General features: G+C 43.2%; 1 protein-coding gene across 3 annotated transcripts in view; it reads left to right on the plus strand.

The window, feature by feature from the left end:
- Positions 1–21,077, plus strand: part of PFKFB3 (6-phosphofructo-2-kinase/fructose-2,6-biphosphatase 3) — a 105,018-nt gene extending 83,941 nt beyond the window's left edge. Inside the window, exons 1-17 of one of the 3 annotated variants that reach the window (XM_077264485.1) lie at positions 6,897–7,161; positions 11,734–11,859; positions 12,320–12,416; positions 12,899–12,965; positions 13,044–13,118; positions 13,372–13,428; positions 13,507–13,631; positions 13,831–14,038; positions 14,365–14,511; positions 15,197–15,301; positions 15,414–15,543; positions 15,635–15,697; positions 15,892–15,956; positions 16,075–16,236; positions 16,395–16,417; positions 18,570–19,581; positions 19,700–21,077. In XM_077264485.1, coding sequence (XP_077120600.1) covers positions 7,083–7,161; positions 11,734–11,859; positions 12,320–12,416; positions 12,899–12,965; positions 13,044–13,118; positions 13,372–13,428; positions 13,507–13,631; positions 13,831–14,038; positions 14,365–14,511; positions 15,197–15,301; positions 15,414–15,543; positions 15,635–15,697; positions 15,892–15,956; positions 16,075–16,236; positions 16,395–16,417; positions 18,570–18,576 — 1,536 coding nt within the window. In that variant the 5' untranslated portion in view covers positions 6,897–7,082 and the 3' untranslated portion in view covers positions 18,577–19,581; positions 19,700–21,077. Of the gene's footprint in view, positions 1–6,896; positions 7,162–11,733; positions 11,860–12,319; positions 12,417–12,898; positions 12,966–13,043; positions 13,119–13,371; positions 13,429–13,506; positions 13,632–13,830; positions 14,039–14,364; positions 14,512–15,196; positions 15,302–15,413; positions 15,544–15,634; positions 15,698–15,891; positions 15,957–16,074; positions 16,237–16,394; positions 16,418–18,569; positions 19,582–19,699 lie in introns of those variants that run through there. The other 2 variants (XM_077264484.1, XM_077264486.1) reach the window with 2 other exon arrangements.
- Positions 21,078–21,715: the final 638 nt, after the last annotated feature.

The raw sequence follows: 21,715 nt of genomic DNA on the forward strand, positions 1-21,715 counted from the left end.
CATTTATATTTGTACTCACGAAACTCAACTAAAACTGCAAAATATCTGATGTTTAGGAACAGCCAAGCTACAAGATGAATAAGACTGTTCACGAGATAACATAAATGCAAAAGTGAACAAAGAAATAGAGAAATGGAAACGTAAGCTCAAAATTACAGTAAAAAAAACCCTGTATATAATAGCCTAATGGTTATGTACACAGTGTAAAACACTGACTCCATTAGGGCTCATGATGTATGACACATTGAAATAATCCCTATGAACGTACCTACTGTACATGGTTAGACCTTACATTGCCACCACTAATAATTTATTCATGGGTCATTTCCTCCATTACCTTTTTCCAGAGACTCTTTGCTAATGTTCCAATACTTTAGACAATTTTTCCGAATATGGGAACATTTTTTTCCGTAGCTCTCTAGCACTGCTAGGATTACAGCTGTAACTTGGGTATCCTGAATGCAGTGCCCAAACTATACAAAAGTTCCTTGCCCCAAAAATAATTTAGATCATGTTCCCACTAGAGTAAATGCTGCATTTTTTTGTATAAGGACTGAAGCTTACAGAGTGATTAAAGACGCAGCAGACTTGAGTATTATTTAGCAGGCTTTTTATGGGGATCCTGAAAAAATGCATGTAAAAAATGCAATTACGGTACATTTTTAAGTGTGGAATCCAGTACAGAATTTCTATACTGTAAAGCACATTTAGAAACTCTGAGTCAAACCAGAAAATGAAGAACCAAAAATGCATCAGAAAATGGGTAAAACGCCTAAAAAATGCAATAAAAGAGCTGATTCCTATTGCGTATTTTAGTTTAGAAACCTTCATAAAAAACGTGGAAGAAAAGAAGCAAGATTTCTGCATGTGGGAACATATCACATGGCTTCTCTTATGTAGCATAATGATAATGTGAAATATATCTCACGTCTAGGATGAGCCTGCATATATATCCTTGTAGACCCCTGCGACTGGTCATAATTAATTGACTGCAGCTGCTAGTAGCAAAAGTCAGTTGTTTGCCGACAGTTTGCTTCTACCCTACCCTTACAGAAGAGCATCATCTACTTTCATTGGAGACTGGAGCTTCGCCAGTGCGTCCTTTGGTCTCACAGCTGGAGACCAGTGTATATGAGGAGAAGGTCATTTACAGTCATACATGCCAGCTGGCCGAGCGGTAATGGCAGAGCCCTGACTGTTGATCCACTAAAGTGTTGCTTTAGTAACAGAACTGCTCCATTTAATGGCATTATTGGCATTATTAGGTGAGAGACATCAGATTGACACCTGGTTTACCCAAATTTTAGTTCCACAATTTGAGTAAAACGTCATTGTAAGGTATCTTTTATCATAGGTAACCAAAATTAGAGAAAAACAATATTGAATAACAATATTTTACAGATATGAACCTTGCATGCGTGCGCCCCTGTCTGGACTTTTAAAGGACCCATGCCCCTAAAAAGTTTTTTTTTTCCAACTTCTTGGGCCCCCCGGGTATTTCACCAGTATCCCGTCAGGCCAGTCTGCTCCTGCTCTCCTCTGTGTGTATGGAGGTGTGCAGATCTCCTGCATTGAATGCCTTTGTTAATGGACTAAGCTGGATGCTAAGTCAGGCAGGTTTAACCAGCACTATTGTATGGACTTTTTGCTTTATGTTTTACTTTGTGCCCGACAAGGGCGGTATTTGAGTTTCCTGTGATGTGGTTTATAATGACTGCAATAAACCAGCAGAACTTTTAAATAGAACCGTTTCCTGTGATACTCCATATCCCTCCCAAGGCACGGCCGAAATTGTGGGCACCCCTGAAATTGGTCCAGAAGTATTTCTCTCAGAAAATTATTCCAATTACACATGTTTTGTTATATACATGTTTATTTCCTTTGTGTGTATTGGAACATCACCAAACAAAACTGAAAAAAAGGCATATTGGACATAATTTCACACAAAACTCCAAAAATTGTTGTCACCTTCAACTTAACATTTGGTTGCACACCCTTTGGAATAGATAACTGCAATAAATTGCTTCCTATAACCATCAACGGGCTTCTTACACATACCTTTCTCATTAATTTCTTTATGTCAATATAGATATTTAGCAAGATAGTATTTATTCATCTAAGCTTCTTACACCTCGCGACTGGAATTTTGGACCACTCTTCTTTTGCAAATTGCTCCAGATCTCTCATATTTGAAGAGTCCCTTCCTCCAACAGTAATTTTAAAATATCTCCACAGGTGTTCAGTGTTATTCAGATCCGGACTCATTGTTGGCCACTTCAGAATTCTCTAGCACTTCGTATCCTTCCATTTCTGGGTGCATCTTGAAGTATGTTTGGGGTCATTGTCCTGCTGGATGCAAAACCAGTTTTCTGACACTGGGCACTACATTGCGACCCAAAATCCTTAGGTAATCTATAGATTTCATGATAGTAGCAGCAAAGCAACCCCGAACATCTTTGAACCGCCAGCATATTTGACTGTAGGCACTGTGTTCTTTTCTTTGTAGGCCTCATTCCCTTTTCGGTAAACAGTAGAATTATGTTGTTTATCAAAAAGCTCTATCTTCGACTCATCTGTCCACAAGAGTCCCAGAAGGATTTTGGCTTACTCACGCACATTTTGGCAAACTGCAGTCTAGCCTTTCTATGTCTGTGTGTCAGCCGTGGAATCTTCCTCGATTTTCTGCCATAGCATTTCAATTAATTCATGATACTGATGCACGCTGAGCCTGCAGGACAGCTAGAATTTCTTAGGAACGTGATTGGAGCTGCTTATCCACCATCCGGACTGTCCTGTGTTGCAACCTTTCATCAATTTTTCTCTGCCGTCCACGTCTTGGGAGATTAGCTACAGTGCCATGCAGGGTTGTGGAGTCGGTAAGCCAGACCTCCGACTCCGACTCCCACTCAATTTCCATGACACCGGCTCCGACTCCACCAAAATGGGCTCCGACTCATACTCCACGACTCTGACTCCACAGCCCTGGTGCCACGGGTTGTAAACCTCTTGATTATGTTGCACACCATGAATAAAGGAACAGAAAGATCTCTGGAAATGGACTTGTAACCATGAGATTGTTGATATTGTTCAACAATTTTGGTTCTCAAGTTCTCAGACAGTTCTCCCCTCCTCTATCTGCTATCCATGCATAGTATGGCACACACAGACTCACAAGGTAAAGATTGAGTTAGCGTCTCCTCTTTTTTATCTGGTTTCAGGTGTGATTTTCATATTGTCCACATCTGCTACTTGCCACTGGTGAGTTTTAACAAGCGTCACCTGCTTGAAAGAAAGTCATTTACCCACAGTTTTGTAAAGGTGCCAACAATTTTTTATGGGATATTCTGGGGGTTTTGTGTGAAATTATGTCCAGTTTGACTTTTTTCTGTTTTTTTTCCCTTGTACCAGTGAGAAATACTTTATTTTCTGGGACAATTTCAAGGGTGCCAACACTTCTGCCTATGACTGTAGCAGTATTAATTTCAACAGCACCTTACAGACATTCTAATATCTATGGCTCTCCCCCTCCCCGACTCTCCCTTACAGATGTTATTGGGCTCAAATAAGGATCCATCGTGACCAGACTTGGACTGCAAATCCTTTTAAATTTTAAGGGCTTGTGCAGACAACCGTATTATTGATCCGAGTGCAGTCCGACAAAACATCGGATCACACTCGAACCAATGTTATCCTATGGGCGGTGCACATGTCTGACTATTGCCTCAGACACTGTCCAAGGAACAAATCGCGGCATACCCAATATTCAGATCGCACTCAGCCATGCAATTCATTGAATGTGTGGAAAACATCAGACTGCAATTGGATCACATCTGAGTGCAGTCCGATTTCCATGGACTGACACAATGGAGAACGTAGAGAATTTTTTTTTCCTCCATCTTCACCATCTTCACCTCAAGCAAGAGAATTGGATCACACTCTGATCAGTGTCATTGGATTTGCATAATCAGCCCTATTCTCTTGGATGAGAGAATCTACGGCCGCCTGCTCCTGCCCTAAGAGTAAGCTGCCTCCAGAGATGTCTGACAGTGGCTCTCTCATAGACAACACAGATACATTTACATCGCTCCTCTGCACGGGAAAGTTGGGCAACATAACAGTAGGCCAAAAAATTGGTTAGGCTGACAGTGCTCTAAAGTGTATGGAGCCTGGAGGGCATGTATCTAAAATGGAGGTATAATGGTGTTTACTGGAATAACCTGGCAGCTCTATGTATAGTCATTTCTACCAGATTAAATAGCATCTCTGTACGTGGTAACCTTTACAATCTACTGTAGATGTAAGGGGCCCTGCTGTAGAAGGGGCATTTGGGGTCTGAGGTGGCCAGTGATACATAAGAACATGCCCACTAGTCGTGTAAATCTAGTTTGTTCTAAGCAGAGCGAGATATGAAGCTTACTGTCAGAGAACAATTGTATTCCAGTCAGACAACGGTCTGTATAATACTTGGATACATAACGCCATTAAGCTTTATCTTGTGTAACATTAGATTAGATTACAAGAGAATTCAGCAGAGACCAGTTAGTTTTGCACAATGGCTAGCAGTGCCAGAGTCGGGGCTTCAAATGGCACCAGAGCCGGCACAACATGCCAATGATCATATGTTTCCTCACTACCTAGGTGTCTTCCACACCACAGAACTTATTAACAGGTTTATGTACTGAGAAATGGTTCTGTGAATGAATGAAGCCCCCCGCTGATAGCGTCAGGTGTGGCCCACTTGAGACTTAGGGCTCATGCGGACGTCCGATCACAGACCACAATGCACGGGCTGGCCACGGATCTCCCAACCGGAGCATGGGAGCTTCATACACTTCTTTGAGGCCGTCATGCTCAGGTTGGGAGACCCGTGGCAAGCCCGTGCATCGTGGTCCATGATCGGACCCCATATCTGCAGGTCAATAGTGTTTGGGGACATGACAGGCTCCCTTTAAGGTCAAACTTTGCTCTGTCACTAAGGGGTTAAATGAAACTAGACTTTGTTCCTGGCCACAAAAGTAACTTTACCTATATGTAATAATATATGCGCCGTGGAGATCAATCACCGAAACATCTTCCTTCATATGGTCACTATAGTGGTCACCTATAGATCATGTGTAAGACTTCCATAATGACGTTTATGGAGGGGGGCATTACTAATTCTGGAATTTAGAATAAACCTAGATGAGGGGCAGGACACACACCTCAGTAGTTAGATGTATGGTGTCACCCCTGCTCTGTCTCTGGGCTGGGAAAGACCCTGTCATTGATTTTCCTCAGATTGTAGTCATTGTACAGAAGAGACTTTATTGTCTATGGGGGAAAGTGGTTCCCATTTGTGTGTAGCGCATCTCGGGTGGGAGTGATGGGATTGTACGGGGGCAGGTTCATGTGTGAGGCGGGGGGCTCCGTGGGATGCCTGTGCATCTGCCCTCAGCCCCTGAGAGACGGCAGGATGCTGGGGGGCTCGGGCTGCCAGGGTGAGAGGGGGCGGTGTGCCGAGGTCTGAGGGGACGTGAGGGACGTGCAGGAGGCAGAGAGCAGGGCAGCCCCGACCCCCTCCTGGTGCCCAAACCTCCCATCCTCCACATTAGCAGCTCACTGCACCTCTCCATTAGAATGCTGATCACTGTATACAATGGGGAACAGCAGGGGTATATATATATATATATATATACAGTCTATACAGGATCGTGCACCCTGTGCATGAGAGGTACGTGCGCAGAATATATATATATATATATATATATATATATATATATATATATATATATATATATATATATATATATGGTATGTATGCATCATTCACATGAGAGGTACGTGCACGCCATATATACATGCTGTAGATGCATCGGTGCCCTTTTTGTCTGTGTCAGCCAGTGCATATATTTATATACAGCATGTAAGCACTCAGTACATGAAAGATACTGCAGAGTATATATATCATAAAGAAGGCAGCATTCAAAGTCACTTTTGCTCGAAATGTTGCCATTTGGGCCTAATAAAGTCCACTTTTTTCAGTTTGTTCTTGTTTGGATTGGGGTGCTGCCTTGTTTATGATCTATATTATGGAACAACTAGGACGTTTTCTTGGACGCTGCCTGGCAGCCATTGTGAGTGGGGGCTAAATGCTGCTGTTCCGCAATCCCTTGCTGCACATGTACATGAGAGCTACGTGCACAGAATATACATGTCCAGCTGTCTATACACTATGTGTGCACCCTATATGTGGGAGATACGTGCACGGTATATATATATATACACTAGTAGGGTCGCTCATCCCATACAGCAGAAGCCTCGGCGGTTTTCTCCAGCATTGTCGGTGAACTTTCCCCACCGTCCCGTATATCTCCAGCAGGGCTGGATGCGGGTCGCACAGGATGGAGCAGGGACAGGGGGAGGACACGCGTGATCTCCGGGGAACCAGAGACCGTGGCTGATAGTAGAAGACCCCTGGATAATACAGGAGGCGCAGCACTCACCGCTCACAGGACCCCGCAGTCTGCAGGATATGTGGCTATAATGTGCAGTGTAGGGCGCATTTACATGATGTCTGCCTGGTAATAAAGTGCTGCACTGTAATGAGCACTGCTGGGCACAGGGGATCGCTGCTTCTGATAAATCCTGTTAATAGACCTTATAAACTACAACACTAATAAATATTCGAGTGTATTTCCATAGAGGGTGCAGCGTGTCAGGGGTTAAACAGTACGTGCAGGTTGCTGCACCGCTTTCTGCTGGTAGTTGGGCTGTGTGAGCGCTAGGTGGCAGCACAGAGAGGCAGGTGGGAAGCTCGCGGTGACGTCGGAGGGTGGGACGCGGGCGGTGACGTCACGGGTGTCACGTTGCCTCTTGCCGGCCGGGGTTTTCTGCTTTGCGGAGTCTGGGATTCTCTCAGACGCGAGAGGAGAAGCGGTAGAGGAGGATCGGCACTGCCCCCAGCCCGGAGACAGCGGACACCGCTCACTCAGGATCACCTGTGCCATGGCTGCCCGCTAGGTGCCCGAGCACTGCTGGATTACCTGGCGAGCACCCCGCGACCACGTGAACGCCCTATCTGAGAGGCACCTGCAGCCGCCGCCATGCCTATGGAGCTGATGCAGAACAGGATCAAGAAGATCTGGCTGCCCAGGGAGGAGATGCCCGCCGTGCCCATGAATGGTAGGTGCCGGGCCGCGCTCCGGGGTGAGGATTACAGCATGGTCGGGGGTGATCACCGGGGGATTCCCTGCAGTGGCGGCATCCACAGTGCCCCCTGGTGCCCGGGCATCACTGGGTGTGCGGGAGGGGCTGTGCGCGGCACTCAGCTGATGACTCAGGGACTCCGGCGTCCTAGCCACCCATTGTAGCCACCCATTGTAGCCACCCATTGTAGTCACCCATTGTAGTCATCCATTGTAGTCATCCATTGTCACTGTGGCGGGGAGTAGCAGAGGCTTTAGTCAAGTTGGATTTTCAACCACATTTGAAAAAACATTCTAGTTTATCCAGAGTAGATTGGCACTGTCACTGTGTGCAGGGGCACTGTCACTGTGTGCAGGGGCACTGTCACTGTGTGCAGGGGCACTGTCACTGTGTGCAGGGGCACTGTCATACTTGTTTGCCAATGCACATTGGTTACAGAGTGATCTGTATTCTGCTGCCTCATAGAAGCTAATCTGTTAGGTGGAGTGTCTGACAAGAAGCTTGTCAAGTGTTTCCGGTGACGACAAGCAGAATTATGAATGCAGCTCTGGACTATTTTACAGAATGTGTTTTAAAGGGGTCCTCTACCGGACAATGCCTTAGTAAGTGAAGGAGTATAATGTTGACTCTCCTCTCTGGCTAGTGCCTGACTGACACATTCATCACGCTATCCCCAGCCCTCCACCCCCCCATCATGCTCCTAATATGATCGTACTAACGTTTACTGGAGGTGTCAAGTGCATGCTGCATCTGACCAGCGACCGCTTACTAAGGACGCATCTAATAGAACAAAAGAAAACGGAGTTCATGTCCAAAAAATTACATAATATTTTATTAAATTACAGAAGTACCAATAATTACCAACAACATATAACAATACACATAGATAAAAATCAAGATAGTTAGAAATGGAAGGTAGCACAGACAAAAAACGGTGCAGCACTCAGGCTGATGTGCTGATGCCATATACATAAAAATCACCTGCATAGTGCAGAGTATGGCACAGGTATTAAACCGTGTGGTCCGGTCCTGGTGCCAGCGTGTGGGTAAGAATCCGGGGTGGGGATTTATGGCCTAATTAGGGAGAAATGAGCCAGTGTACAGGGCTCACGTGACTTTTATATATCGTTCCATTGCCCCCCGGTTTAATACCTGTGCCATACTCTGCACTATGCAGGTGATTTTTATGTATATGGCATCAGCCTGAGTGCTGCACCGTTTTTTGTCTGTGCTACCTTCCATTTCTAACTATCTTGATTTTTATCTATGTGTATTGTTATATGTTGTTGGTAATTATTGGTACTTCTGTAATTTAATAAAATATTATGTAATTTTTTGGACATGAACTCCGTTTTCTTTTGTTCTATTATATCGGCTTTGGGAGTGTCCTTATCTTATTAAAAATGTCTTCCTGGTAGACTCCCCCACTGTGGTTGTGAGCATGTGGAAGAACATTATATTGTTTTCTTTCATTTTGGGTTTGTTCTACTAAGGACCCATCTAGTAGGGCACAGCCCCTTCTAGCCAGGTTCACATGGTGCGGTTTACTTCACTAAGATCAGGAGTGTATCTGAAATCCAGAAGGGGGGAAAGTGTTTGTTTGAAAATACTGACCCAAATACTGTTGGGAGTTGCTGGTCATAGGATGGGTGTAAACCCTGAAAAAGTATCTTATGAGATGGCCCTAATAATCTGTGAGGGCGGGAGCACTTTAGATCACCAGAAGTGCTCTGGCCACATTATGCGTAACAGTGGGAGAATTTATGGACCAGATGCAAGATGAACAGGGGATCTGAATAATTTAGAAACCGAAAAAATCAATGAAAAAGATTTATCTTGAAGGACATTTGCCAAACTAAAAAAAAAAAAGTGAGGAGCGACTGATGGAGAATGAGTGGTGAGTGTTAGATGCAGGTCTGCAGTTTGTGACCGTCTGGAAGTGGTGAGACAGGCGACTCATCCTGCACCGTGCAGCGAAATAATGATGGATCAGGCAGGTAGACGGCGGATTATAGAGCTAAAAGAAGTCTACTGTGTGCCCTCTGCCTCAGATTAGCAGTCATCTCTCAGAATAACTGCCCAGTTACACTGGATTTCTGGCTTTAGTCTGAGCAATTTTGGGTTCTAGAGGTTTTACTTTGACTGTATAGCCATCAGCTTCCTAACTATCCTGTCTCTACGTGAGGACTACTGGTCCAGATCTGCAGACCTGCTGTGGTGCCTTCTGTTGTCTTCTTCCTCCATTAACCTTGACTATCCCAGCCTGCACAGCTCCGGTACCTGTATAAACTGCCGTGTCAGATATTTCTCCGCTGGTCTCGTGACGGAGCGTGCCAGCTTGTTCTGCTTGATGCAAGCGCTTTCTGTCTGAAAAGCAGAGGAGGCTGGAGGGGCTGGCCAGTCATTCCACTGCCACTGGTTTTACTACAGATAATCCAGTTTTACCATGTCCTAGCACATATGTTGAGACTTATACTAATTTTTTTCATTTTATTTTTACTCCCTTACATCGTACCATTAGTTCCACAGCAGTTTACAGACATTATCACTGTCCTCAATGGGGCTCACAATCTCTGTCCCCAATCAGTAAATCGGCATGCCTTTGGAGTGTGGGAGGAAATAAGAGTACCCGGAGGAAACCCACAAAAACATATATAACATATATATTTTTCTTACTCCAGTTTTAGTGGAATTTACTGTTGTCCAGATTATCAAGAATCTTGGGTACTTGGTAGAGTGGAGCAAAATAGAGTTACAGGTCCAGCAGTATAATTAGTAGTCCATGACCGCTTGGATCATAGCCCTACAAGCTACCTCCTACTTGCCGTCTTCCCTGGCTCGTCTTCTGATTAGTACTTTGTGCGACAGCATCGGTGCAGTGTGACGCACGCATGATGTTGGGCCGGAGTCCTGCTCAGCTCTAGTAATGAGTCCTAGAAAGGAGTTTGCATGTAACGGTAGTGATCCTCCAGGAACACAGAAGACATCTTGTCTGTCCACTTCCATTCGGTGCTTCTCATTCGTGGCATTCTGTATAGGAATAAGTGCTGGACCATCAGAAGAGATTATATAGTGAAGGAGATGTAAAAAAATCAGTCTGGAGTGGTGAGACCAAGGACAGATGTGTCCCTCAGGGCAGAGGATTGTGGTGTAGGAAGTAAATAGGCAGTGAGTCAGCAGATGGTGTCTCCTGGCTGAATGCTAATGACTGGTCATCACTGTTAGCAGAATTATAGTGCTTTCATGGTTCTTGGGAGCAGAAACCGTCCTCACTGGTTTTAGCTTTGACGTAATTTATTCAAGACTCTGTTTTGAATAAAATTTTATTATTTTTCTATTTCTAATCATAATATAATGTATACTTTTGGTTTTGCCTTGATCTGTTATTACAGTCCTTTGGTACTTGAAGGATCTTCCCTCTACTCTCACTCCTGATGTGCAGAGGTGGGGGGTCTAACGTTCTGTATCTTATTATCGGATTACGTGCTAATGACGCATATTCATATATTGGATGACCTACATGAGGCTTTGATTCCAAGCTACAGCGCTCATTTCTGAACACTGCTTCTTCTACTACTCTGATGGAAACGATCAGCCTTAAGAAATGTGAGTCTGATCCACCATGTCTTCAGATATGCTTAGCTCGTATAGAAGGGCAGCAGTAGAGACTAGTTTTAGTGGTTGTCTTGGTTGTGAAGAACAGAGATGAGGTTTTTGTTTAGTTTTACATGGGACGCTTGGGAAATCTAAGAATATTATTATGTTGTGCTGTATTGTTAGATGTCTTTTAGGTCCTGGACATTTGCAATCCACACCTGCAGTAAATGTGCCTCGGGGAAATCTGACATGTACAATTTCGGACTGACAATCTTTTTGTTCTCCCTGAGATAAGCCACCACTAAAGATCTGTCAGTAGCTCACTCATAGAGAACATAGGAGCGCTCGACAGAGCATGCGATCCTATGTACAGAAGAGCCAAATCATCGTTCAGCCAATGGCCATCCAAGAAGTATGGGGGCTTAAGTTAGTTTGTAGCTCTTTGGACTGAATTAACAGACCCCCATGATTCCAAAGTGGCCCCCAACTGAATGACAATGTGGTCTGACAAACATTTGTTGATCATGGTCTCTTTCTGTCAGATGGGACAGTCATCATATTTATTTGCTTAATATGAAACCATCAGGTACTCTCAGAAGGCAATAACCCTCAAGCATGGATGGTTTCCCTGCAGCTTGTTTGCTCCCGGTTGTCCCTCACGTGTGGGTTTTCCAATGTGTGAGTTTTCCAATGTGTGTTAGGAATGTTCACCAGTGCCAAGTTCCTGGCACATAATAGGTGGTATGTGCTGTCTGGGATAAAGCAATTATCTAGCCCAATAGCTGTGTAAATAGTTCTCACATTTCCTTTATATCCTGCATGGAGATTAGTCAGCTTATTCCTGTAAGAGAGGCTTTGTTCATGGTCGTAATAGATGAATATCAGACCCCACATTTTTGTGCTCAAAATAGTCCTAGATTATGTGGTAATCTTTAATTGTTTCTTCTTCAGTAGGTGGACCTCATCTTGCTAACTCTCCTACTGTGATTGTAATGGTGGGCTTGCCAGCTCGTGGAAAGACCTATATTTCAAAAAAACTTACTCGATACCTCAACTGGAGTGGAGTTCCTACAAAAGGTAGGGAAGCTACTCTTGTTTTAAAGCTTTTGGGCCAAACTTAAGTGGGCGAGTTAGCTTTTCCAGGGTACTGTGATTTCAATAGAATATGCTGGAAAACGCTGTGTAGAAGAGCGTATAGGCCTGTTCTTCATTAGCATCACTTTTATAACTGTCAGCGGCTCAGTCTAGACCAGGAGTGCACAACTCCAGTCCTCAGGCCCACCTGAGGACTGCATGTTTTCAGGATTTCCTTAGTATTGCACAAGGTGTTGGATTCATCACCTGTGCAATACTAAGGAAATCCTGAAAATATGAACTGTTGGTGGGCCTTGAGGACTGGAGTTGGACACCCTTGGCCTAGACTAAACTTCAATGCTCTACAGCTCTTATCCATAGAATAATGGGCTTCTTTATGATGTTGAGGTTGTTCTTCAGGATTAACTTTCATTGCAGACTCGAATGTTCTTCTCTTTCATAGTGTTTAATGTCGGGGAGTACAGGCGAGAAGCTGTTAAGGACTTCAGCTCCTTTGACTTCTTCCGTGCAGACAACCAGGAAGCCATGAAAGTCAGAAGGTTGGTCTATTACGTTCATCATTTTTGTATACTCCACTATTCAACTAGATAATAAAACACTTTAATAGTTTTTCATTTAAAGAGTAATTGCAATTTAATTTATTTCATAAATCAGTAGTACACATATAAATAAGAAGCTTTGTAATATTTCTTGTCAGAGAAATCTGCTTCTTTCCTTGCCAGGACTGATCATTTATTCTCATCTGTAATCGGTGAGGACAAATTGTTACATTAGTGAGAAGGCAATTGGTGCTCACAATACTCTATGTAGACAGGAGGAGCTGACAGCTGAGCTCCTGCCCCATCTTCCTGACACTTACAAATGGGAGCTGCCATCCCCTATTTCAGTAATGTAAAAGTGTCTTCAATGAATACAGATTTTACACTGGAAATGAGGATTTTGAGAACAATTCTTTGAGATATATCACAATATTTCTCTCTTTCTTTGAATTACCATGGTTCTCTCTATTTTGTCCCCACAGACAATGTGCCTTAGCTGCTTTAACGGACGTGAAGTCTTACTTAACCACAGAAGGTGGACAGATCGCTGTAAGTCTTGTCATGTGGTCTAGTGAATGGTAACACTGGGTACTTGAGGATAAGCCTGACTTCTTATGTCTCTTGTAGGTTTTTGATGCTACAAATACAACAAGAGAGAGAAGATCAATGATTGTCGATTTTGCCAAAGAAAATGACTTCAAGGTTAGTTGTCACAAGAGCAGCGTCCTGGGGAAGAACAAGTAATGTTTAGGCGCCATGGGTCTGTTCCGTAGCGGTAACCGGCAATGGTGGATAGAGCATTAGCTTTTATCTGTGAATACACTGTATAGACACTTGGCCAATGATTTACAGTGACGTGGCTCACTACTTATCAGCATCAATAAATAATGATCGTTGGGGTCCATCAGCTTTTTGATTTATATATCACTAAGGCTTTCATTTATTTTTCATCTAGGTGTTCTTTATTGAATCTATATGTGATGATCCGTCAGTTGTTGCCAGCAATGTTATGGTGAGTGCAATTAATGAAATCGGCTCCGATCAGATATGTGCTGGCCAACATTTCCTAATAGCTGCATTGTCGTTACAGGAAGTGAAATTATCCAGCCCGGACTACAAAGGGTGTTCATCAAAACAAGCCCTGGATGACTTCATGAAGAGGATCAACTGCTACAAGAACATGTACGAACCCCTTGATCCGGACAGTCATGACAGGTAACGATTGGGTCCTGCCCAGGCTTTTATTACCATTAGTTTACACGTGAGCTATTTCTATTCACTGTATATGACTGGACTTGAAGTCATAACGTCTTTGAAATGCCGACTAAGTACACTTTCATAAATTGGCTCTTTAGACTTGGTAATTCATAAAATGTAATATTTCTCTATAATTTATGTCGTTCTCTTCCCTCAGAGACCTCTCTATGATCATTGTCATTGATGTTGGACGAAGATTTTTGGTGAATAAAGTAACGGATCACATCCAAAGCAAGATCGTCTACTATCTAATGAATATCCATGTCCAACCCCGCTGTATATACTTATGTAGGGCTGGGGAAAGCGAGTGCAACGTCAAGGGAAAAATTGGTGGCGATTCTGGTTTATCACAACGGGGGAAAAAGGTAATTAATGCAATACAAACGATCCATAATCTTATTTATTTGGCACGCTGAGTGATGAATCATGGCTATATAGATATCTATCTGGGGGGGGGATAAAAAATATATATAATTTATTATTATTTTTTTTTCTAATTGGGCTTCATTAAAAAGTGTGCACTCTGACTTCTGTAGCCTTTGTTGTACTGTGCTAAATTTTAATTAAACCATGTTGCAAAAAATGATGTTTAGGCCATACATGCACTTATGTTAAAATCGGGAGGGGTAGAACTCCTTTAAATAAGATCTCACACCGACCCATTAAACCTACTTCTTCTTTCATATCCTAGTTTTCCACTGCCCTGAAGAAATATATTGAAGACCAGAACCTAAAGGAGCTGAAAGTCTGGACTAGTCAGCTGAAGAGAACTATCCAGACAGGTGAAGCATTGAAAGTGCCCTATGAGCAGTGGAAGGCTTTAAATGAGCTTGATGCTGTAAGTGACTCATCACATTACTGTATATGAAGTCTTTGTTTTTTTAAAATGTATTTCTGGAATATGCACCATAGTTCCATCTTTTTTTTTAAATGTAGAGTAGGAAAACTTAAATGGAATCTGTCAACAGGTTTTTACTACACATCTGAGATCTGCATGATGTAGGGGCAGAGACCCTGATCCAGCGTATTGACACGCTTTACTTTGCCGCAGTTTTCGTAAAATCACTTTTCTCTGCTGTAGATCTACCAGTTCTCTGAATGCCGAGCTCTGTATAACCCCATCCACACTGCTGATTGGCAGCTTTTGTTGTACATTGTGCATAGGCAGAAAGCTGTCAATTAGTGGTGGAGTTATACAAATCTCACAAATATGGAGGGCTACAAGACAGCAGGCTTACTAGTTTTAATCTCCTGCTAATAAATTAGTGGTTTTATCAAAACTACAGCAAGCAGCCCAGTAAGTGACACATCACTGGAATCGGGTTCTTTGTCTCTACATTCTGCTGCTGTCAGATTAGGTGGCGATATTCTGGTGACAGGTTCCCATTTAAGGAGGCCATACATATTGATCAGTTTAAGACCAATCTGAGTGATTTTATCTGGTATGATTATCAATGGTTCGTTCATCAGTGTAATGTGTCTGGCCACCTGCTATAACGCTGATTTATCCTTTGATTGGCCAGGGCGTGTGTGAAGAAAAGACCTATGAAGAGATAAAGGAACAGTTTCCAGAAGAATATGCGTTACGTGCTCAGGATAAATATCACTATCGCTACCCGTCAGGAGAGGTGAGTTCTTCCTATTCCTCCGCGGTATTAATGTAGGTAACATTCCCAATCCGCAGAATAGCGCGGGTTTCCCGTTGTGTAATTTCATGGTTCGTTTCTCTGTTTGCTGTAGTCTTACCAGGATCTAGTGCAGCGTCTGGAGCCTGTGATCATGGAGCTGGAGAGACAAGGGAATGTCCTAGTTATCTGTCATCAGGCCATCATGAGATGCCTCCTGTCTTATTTTCTGGATAAATCTGCAGGTACGCCGCCATTCAGCATGATATTCCGTATACCGTAGCCATTACTAAATGCATAAATAATGCAGCATCTCTTAATCTTTGTATTTTCTAGATGAAATGCCATATCTCAAGTGTCCACTGCATTCAATGCTTAAGCTGACTCCCTACGCATATGGTAAGTGTCTCGTGCGTGGTCGGTCCCTGCATGTGTGCGCTGGAGCCAGTGTTGGGGTACCCCAAAACCCAGGAGTGGGGAATGTGACGTTGCTCTGGATTTTGGGGTCACTTAGAATAAAAGTGAGGCCCCTTTACCGCATTGTTCTTAATGTTGTAGTTGTGGGTTCTAACCCCATTATTTCCATTTTCTAGGATGTCGCGTTGAGACGGTCACCTTCAGCGTAGACGCTGTAAACACCCACGTGGACAGACCAGAGGTGAGCCATTATATTGACGCTTTTTAGAAATGGTTGCCGCCACTGAATGAGCCCAATGTATAGAATAATCTGAAGATGGCTTCTCAGTACCCATTGTATGTGCCTCTTGACATTACAGGATTGTAAGAAAGGCCCCACCCCGCTGATGAGACGCAATAGTGTCACACCTCTTGCGAGTCCTGAACCAACCAAGAAAGCGCGGATCAACAGCTTTGAGGACCTCGGCTCGGCCCTGTCCGGCTGCGCCTCTCAGGAGCCATCGGCGGTACAAGCCCCACAGGTCAGTGTTTGCCCCCTGATCATGTCTGTCTAACCTTACAATCTGAGGATAGAAGTGGTGTAGTATTGTACTTTTAGAAATTGGGGAAACTTTAGTTCTTCGCTTTCTTTTCTGACTTTTGATCTCTTCTTATTTTGGTCCATTTTTCTCCTTTACAGCCTTTACTTGGCAAGGCTTGTCTGTAAGTATTCGCTATTTGCTGTCATCTCCATTCTTCTGCCGTTTCTTAACACCTTTTTAAGTGCAAGAACTTTAACTAACCTTCTTAAGATGAGACGCAGATCCTGCTTGTGTGCTCTCTGCTACATTGAATCGCATTGACCTTTCTGTCTTCACATTTGTCCGTTCTGCTGTTATGGCCAAACTAGGTTCTGTGTAGAAGACCTTCACTTTCCTGACTCGTCACCCATTTCAGAATCCATGTGCCCAATAGTTAGACACCCACTGAGATCACTCTCCATTCTCTTCCCCTCACTTTAAAGGCTCTCAGTTTGCCCTTCCCTCACAATGGCCGCCTTATTGTTATTTAGAAGGTAGCTGGTTGAGCGCATGCTGGCCACTCTTCTCATGTAAAGTGAACCCTCTAAAAATGCTCTTGAGCTAGCGGATGACCTATTGTACCCATAAGTCCTTGTTAAATCCTCTCCATTCATGACTGTGGCATGCCGGTTATGTCCACAATAAATGCACAGAAGCATGTCATCGCTGCCGTTTGTCATTCACCCTTGTAAGTGATGAGAAATGATGACAGTCACAATTCTCCCATGTGTGAACATGTACAATAAAGGATGCCTGGATATTATTTCTAGTTAAAAAAGTGTCGCAATATCATAAATATGAATTGTCTTGTAAACCCCTTTTTTAAAGGAAATTTGTCATCAGGATTTAGCATTTAATCTAAGCTGAGCACAATGTAGAGACAGAGAACCTGATTCTAGCAATATATCACTGTCCAGCTTGCTGTAGTTTGATATATGTAATGTTTTAGCAGGAGATTAGCTCTAGTGGGCCAGTAAACCTGCTGCCAAGCAGTCTTCCATATTGATGATCTCTGTAACTTTGCTCCTGCCACTGCTTAGCAATTTTCTGCCTATGCACAGTGTACACAGAAAGTGGTGTGGGCATTTATACACAGCTCAGCATTCAGAGAACTGCTGGATCTGCAGCAGGTAAAACAGTGAGTTTAATAAAACTACAGCATGCAGCTTAGTAAGTGATATATTGCTCTAATGGGGGGTCTCTGCCCCCCACATCAGGCTTCTCTCTGAAGAAGTAACAATACACTTGGTTACCAATTTCCTTTAAGAAGGGGAAAGGCTTTGCATGTAGATTATGGTTCTTTTCTTTTACAATGAGCCGGTTTGTTGCTGTCCATATTTCATGTCCTTTCCAGATAAATAATCTAGACGTTAAAGGAAAGCGGTCAGCAGGTTTCTGCTCTGTAATCCGAGAGCAGCACGATGTAGAGGAAGATGCTCTGATTCCAGTCATATGCCAATTACTAGACTGCATGCTGAAGTTTCAATTAACAGCAGGAGATCATCAGTAGAGGAATAATTACCTCGTGCCATGTATTCCCCCTGCCCCCACCACTGATTGGCGTTCATTAGTGTGGATGGGGTTATACAACGCACAGCATTCGGAGAACTGCTAGATCTGCAGCAGAGGAAATGGTGACTTTTTTTTTTTTTATCAAAATAGCAGCAAGCATACCAGTTAGTTGCATACCGCTGGAATCTTGGGCTCTGCCTCTACATCATGCTTGTCTGATTACATGGCAAAAATCTGCTGACAGGATTCCCTTTAAGCATCATAAGTCTGACGTACTATATTTCACATGGTTGTTAGTGCACCATCCTTAAAGGGGTATTCCCGTCTCCAAGATCCTAGCCCAATATGTAGTGAGTGTAATATTAGCAAATGCTATACTAAATTTCTAATTGGATGTATTTCTGATTCGCTATGTCTCTTTCCTCATGTGCAGGCATTGCAGGACCTTAGGTATCCAGGGTTACGACCACTAGCAACTGTCACTACATCAGTGGTTGTAACCATGGATACCCAAGGTCCTGCAATGCCTGCACATGAGGAAAGAGATATGGCGAATCAGAAATGTTATACTACATTTCTAATTGGAGGAATGTGCTATTATTAATTATTATTAAACGTGCTACATATTGGGATAGGAACTTGGAGATTGGAATACTCCTTTTCTTTTTTTTTTTCTTCTGTGTTGCCTGATTCCTTGGTGCGCTGTTTCCATCTTGCCGCTTGACACAAGCTTAAAGTAAACGAGGCGAATGTGCATTGATGCAATTCTCTCTCCTCTGCAGGGCATGAGTGATGCCGAGTTTCATGGGCAATTCAAGAGCTGCCAAGTCACCAAGTGATCATGTTGTCACGGTCTGCGTTCTGTGCTCCATTACTGAACATTATCTGCGACCGTCTTCTCTTTGGACTCGTGCGAGAGCCTGCAGCCGCTTATGTCAGAGCGCATTACATCCAACTGGAAACGCAGATAAACACCAAAGGGTTTTGTTTTGTTCTTCGTTCTATTTCCAACCAAGAGATGAGTGGAGCCTCCGGATCATTTCAGTTTGCGGGCTGCACAGCTGGGACTGCTTGTACGCCGCCAAGTCTAATCTTCTGTCATGTTTTACTTGTGGATATATATTATTTTCTAATTTTTGTTCTGATTTTTGCATACTTTTAGTTGATTTTTAGTTTTGATATTGCTTTAGATTTCAACCAAACTACTAGAAATAAAGGCCTAGAAATAAGATAGGTGATGCTCTGCCTGCAGATGCTACAAAGTACTATGCCCTGACACTTTCTGAGAGATTGAGAATACTTTCCATCTGTCCCTGCGGGATTCTGCGTGATATTCTCTGTGGTGGTCGGTGCGGCTCCAGATCGCTATTTATTGCCTAGTATGGAATACTGCACCTAGAACATCAGTTACATCATAAGGTTTAATCCTTAAAGGGAACCTGTCACCCCCCCTCAGGCGTTTGTAACTAAAAGAGCCACCTTGTGCAGCACTAATGCTGCATTCTGACAAGGTGACTCTTTTAGTTCGGGTCCCTGGCACTGCTGAAAGAATCGTTTTTTAAATTTGTCCCTCATACTGTGAAATCGCCGCGGGGGCAGGTCTTTCCCCCCTAATCCAGACTCTCCACAGCCGTCAATCATGGCCTCTGCGCGCCGGGTGCCGCCTCTTCCTTCATTAGCGTCCCCAACGCCTGCGCAGTTTTTTTTTCGGGCATGCGAAGTTGTGCTGCCCTTCGAACTTACAGCGCAGGCGTCGGGGACGCTAATGAAGGAGAGGAGGCGGCGGCACCCAGCGTGCAGAGGCCATGATTGACGGTTGTGAGGCGTCTGGATTAGGGGGAAAGACCTGCCCCCTGGTGATTTCACGGTATGAGGGACACATTTAAAAAAACGATTCTTTCAGCAGTGCCAGGGACCCGAACTAAAAGAGCCACCTTGTCAGAATGCAGCATTAGTGCTGCACAAGGTGGCTCTTTTAGTTACAAACGCCTGGGGGGGGGTGACCGGTTCCCTTTAATTTGCAAATCTTCAGGGCCGGCATTGACATTATGCATTAGCTGACGGCCTCTGCTCTTGCAGCCCTATCCCAATTTTCTGTGTTGATGCATTGACCGATCTGGCCAGCTATGTGAGCCATATATCACATGGCCTCCAGATGCCACAGGGGGACTATCGCCATAATCTTTGGTTTTTGTTTTTTTTTCCCCTAAAGCTGCTAACCTCTTCATTATCTCCCTCAGTGGCACCTTAACTCGGCATATCATTCAGGTTTTTTTGTTTTTTTTAAAAGTTCCTGCGGAGCAAAATGATAAAAAATAAGGGTAGGGAGGATTCTATTTTTGTACGGTTTCACTTTATCTCAAAGATGCATATTTGCACTTTAATGTTCGACAGGGTTGTGAGGCTCGGATGATCAGATGGCATGGACTGATAAAAGAAAGGACGGATGGAAGATTGTTTTGTTAAGACGTATAGTTGTGTCTGACACCTGGAAACGCAACAGTTAAATGGTGCCTAAATGCTGATGTGAATCCCAATGAGACGTCATTACTGTTGTGCTGGGACTGACTTATATTTGTGTGAGTAATTGTATTTCACTGGAAAATGTTTGTTTTGTTTTTTTTAAATTATATATAGTAAATGGTTTCTTTTTTGAGTTGCTTTAAATTCTGCAGTTTTCTAGAAATATGAGAAAATCAGACACTTTAAAATGTTCCTATTGGCCGATGGCTAGTGCATGGATTACTTGCAGCCATAGATCTATAGATATTCTACCCACAATTCGGTGATCTCTGGGTCCAACTTTCTTTTAAGTTCACCCCAAGGGTACAATGACATGTAGTGACTAATAGGCGTTGTATTGTCTTGCCAGCACAAGAAGCGAAATCATTTAAGACCCCTAACAGGAGGGTTTAACATTTTGTGTTGGTGCTCGTTATCGCTGTGTCTGGGTGCCCTTTACTATTAATAACTAACTGTTTTTGTTGGTCTCCCTTGAACGTGTTATCTTGGAAACTATAGAAGTTAATTGTTTCAGAAGACCAACATTTATATATATTTTTTTTTTTTTTGTATTAGACTTTTTGTAATTTTAATATGTTTTAGTATGCTATTTATTTATTTAATGTTGGAAGGTCGGCTTATGTTTCCATTATATTTGTTACATGTTAATTGTACTTGTATTTGTCTGATCTGATTGCCTAAGAGAAGCTATGCCAGTTACTATGCCTTTCAGAGATACGTATATTTTGCTGTTTCTGGACCAATAAAATTTAAACCCTTAAAGAACATTTGTTATGTGGCTTATGTTTATACTAACATTCATTTTTTATTTATTTTACTCACTTGTATAGCATCATTAATTCCGCAATGCTTTACAGACATTATTGGGACTGTCCCCATTGCGACTCACAATCTAAATTCCCTATCATCATTTCAGATTAAAAATTAAAATTCTTGAGTTCTCTAACTTGCCTCCCACTGTTCTTCCTATTTATCAACAGCCGAACAGTGCTAACCACTGAGCCACCATACTGCCTAAATGATCCGTGGGGCCGATCACATGCATTGGATGGGTGAAGCGTTTTAATTTTTCATATGTGAAAATCTGACCCAAAACTAATGACATTTGTACAGTGTTTTATATGCCAGAGAAACTGCATTCGAGCCGGCTGTCAGTCAGTGCTGGGGCATGTGCTGACCGGTGACTGTAGTGGCGCCTTCTGCTCCCCTATGACTGAAAGCCCGAGGCTGCTGCTACATTTCCTTCCTGCAGGAGGCTCTCAGTGCGGGTGCTACGCAGCTTCAGAATTTTGGGGTTAAACTGCAGGCTAATAGGTGTTTTTATATGACCTCTCTCTTTTAATACTTGTACCAGATAAAGTGGCCATTTCCTGATGAAGCCACAACCTCGTTTTATTTGTTTATA

This window comes from Ranitomeya variabilis, chromosome 5 (genome assembly GCF_051348905.1).
Source record: "Ranitomeya variabilis isolate aRanVar5 chromosome 5, aRanVar5.hap1, whole genome shotgun sequence".
Taxonomy (NCBI): domain Eukaryota; kingdom Metazoa; phylum Chordata; class Amphibia; order Anura; family Dendrobatidae; genus Ranitomeya; species Ranitomeya variabilis.